The sequence below is a fragment of the Trachymyrmex septentrionalis genome, unplaced genomic scaffold (genome assembly GCF_001594115.1).
Source record: "Trachymyrmex septentrionalis isolate Tsep2-gDNA-1 unplaced genomic scaffold, Tsep1.0 scaffold22, whole genome shotgun sequence".
Taxonomy (NCBI): domain Eukaryota; kingdom Metazoa; phylum Arthropoda; class Insecta; order Hymenoptera; family Formicidae; genus Trachymyrmex; species Trachymyrmex septentrionalis.
The window spans coordinates 2,128,503-2,131,253 of record NW_017305375.1 but is presented as its reverse complement, the minus strand read 5'-3'; the positions used below and the strand labels follow the sequence as shown (position 1 = coordinate 2,131,253).

At 32.7% G+C, this 2,751-nt stretch overlaps 1 protein-coding gene across 1 annotated transcript; it reads right to left on the bottom strand.

Moving 5' to 3' along the window:
- Nucleotides 1–76: 76 nt before the first annotated feature.
- On the bottom strand, nt 77–2,535 carry LOC108748224 (the record flags this gene model as incomplete). The annotated part of the gene is given in 4 exon segments (XM_018486257.1): nt 77–199; nt 299–370; nt 373–427; nt 2,423–2,535. Coding segments are annotated over 4 exon segments (363 nt in total), but the record flags the coding sequence as incomplete, so codon positions are not given.
- Between the last annotated feature and the right edge of the window lie 216 nt (nt 2,536–2,751).

The window sequence follows — 2,751 nt, the reverse complement described above, 5'->3', positions numbered from 1 at the left end:
TATATAAAACTATATTAAAAACTTATATATATATATTCTATATATATATATATATATATATATATATATACATATTTTCATAGAAAATAAAAGATTGCCGATTAGATGCTCCACTTCCACTTCTTGATTGTGCTTTAATCTCTCTTCTTTCTTTAGAAAATCTTTCTCTTAATCTGATCCATCGATTTTGACTCATTAGCTATATCGAGAAATATGTAATATCAAACATTAATTGAAAAAAATTGAAAAAACTTGAAATAATAAAAATGATTCAAAAATTTTATTTACATGACCATGCCATGATTTTTGCTATTTTTTCCCATGAATTCTCTTTTATTAAAGAATCTTTAAAATTGGGCGATGATTTATAAAATACAAATGAGGGTATCCTCTAAATCAATTAACAAAGCATTCCCTGTGTTTGAAGCTAGAACATTTTCATCAACATTTTCATTAGTCATATTTGTTACATCCTGAATGAAAGAGAATACATTGTATGAATCATACACGTATGATCATCTTCCATTCTTTTATTTGTAGGTGCTGAAAAAATTAGTTTGATAATAATAAATTTAATTAGTTACCAAGTTACATAAGTTTTATAATAAAATGTAATTATTATTACTATGTAATTACACAAGATATATGTTCACACACAAATAACTTCACATTTGCGTGAATATCAAGTAACAATTTCTAAAGTAGCTTAACAATTAAAAAAAAAACGTAGCTCTTTAATAAAAATCAGGCTTTTAAATAGGGAACTCATCCAACTACACGGCCGGCTACAGGGAATCTTAATTCAAATACTTTCCTCTTGAAAGTTATATGTATACATATCAAAGAAGATATACAGATAAGCATAGATTCGATACACTATAGATATACCATCAACTTCTAGTTCGTGCTCAATATCTATATACGAATTATCCGCACGTAACGTTACGTAGAAATTTCAATCGCCTTGAAACTCGCCTTATAGATAAGTTTATTGCTATTTCTATTTCCGTTAGATTACGTAGACCTAAAGCAATATCCTGATTGGCTTATCGGCTTAAGTTTACGTCTTACTGTTATTGTTACGAAATTTTGTGTGCGCGGCAGCCCTAATATCTGAATTGAAAATTCTCTCAACAAACATTATAGTTGTACGATGCAGAAAAAAAAAAAGGCTAAATGCTTTAGTCGATGTTCAAAACAATGGTTGCTTCATTATTTATTTCTGATTGGCACTTGCTTATAGTTGATTCTAAACGAAAACGTTTTATTTCATCTCTATTAAGCGAGAATATCTACATGGGATGTCACAATTTATATTCGTAATATTTTTCTTGTTTTTCTACAGTAAATAGAATTGTATAAGTTAATTTGATTTTGCGCATTGATATCGGGGCTCTTTCTTCGCGATTATCATCGCGTCGCGCCGCGGGTTATTGACTGACATACTCGCGAGTGTCGCGAATGAGTCAGAGCGGTCGTGTCTGGTTTCAGATTGTTTAGAGCGTCGCGATCGATGCCGGATAGGCTGTGGATCGATCGAACGCGATGTTTAAAAAAAAAAAAAGGCGTAATCGATTCGTTATTGCCGTTTGCGCGCAACTGTGTGTGCGGCCAATACAATTCCGCTAATTGCGCTTTATCGATACCAGTATATACCGCGCGCTTTGACAGTCCATTCGTGCGGCGCGATCTAAAAGACGAATTCGAGCTGCGGCTCGACCGCATCGTGGTTGAATTTTAACTCCCGCGACTTCGTTCAGAATGACCGTTTAACTTGCGTTTCGTGGTATTACGCTAGTCGCGATAGTTGGGCACGCATTGGAAATTCGAGTTCGATCGTGGTTGATTTCCCGCTTTGTTACATGTGAATTAGCAGGGAAATCTTCGTCTAGCGGAGATGAATTCGTCAAGATAATAATGCGCGATTAATCATATTTAATGCCTAGAAAAAGAAACTGTTCGCTATTCGTAATATTAACGAGGGACATCGAATTATAGATATCTGGGTATCAATTCTATCGTATTGTCTCAGGATATTTTATTTGTTAACGTTATATTTACATGTACATCATATTTCTTTCTCACTCTCTTCCTCTTCTCTCCCTAATGTGAAATTTATTAACGCTAATAATTAATATTGAGATAAAGATTCAGAAAATATAAAATGTATGATTATTCATTTTATATTAAAAATTTTTTGTATTTTTATTATAGTATTAATTATTCACGTTAATATATTTCGCGTTAAGAAAAAGATAGAAAGGGAAATATAATTTATATACAAATATAATATTAAAATAAATTTTTCTGAGATAATTTAGGTTGAAAAATGATAGGTATTTTTAGATGCAGCTTTTATTCTTCTTGTACTTGATGTATGTCTGCGATTGTGAATTCGGTACAAACGCATAGCTTGACGAACCTTTCGCTTATACACAGAGGGTCTCGTACGCATGCTGGTACGCATTCGGATAGGTCGTGGTCGGCAGAACAGTGAACGCTTTGTTTCAGGAGTGCTCTAAGCATAATCATCATGTCTACTTTTCTGTGTCATGCATTCCGTACAAATTTTCCTGCACACGATAAATACTCTTTAAATTTTTTTGAGTGGAATTTCACTCTAAAGAGTGAAAATTAAGCAAGTCTTGAAAAAGAACGGCTCAATCTTACTAAGATTTTACTCTTTGGAGTGACAATTTACTTTAAAAGTTTCAGAGAGTATGCGCGATCCGAATTTTTTTAGGCAACAAA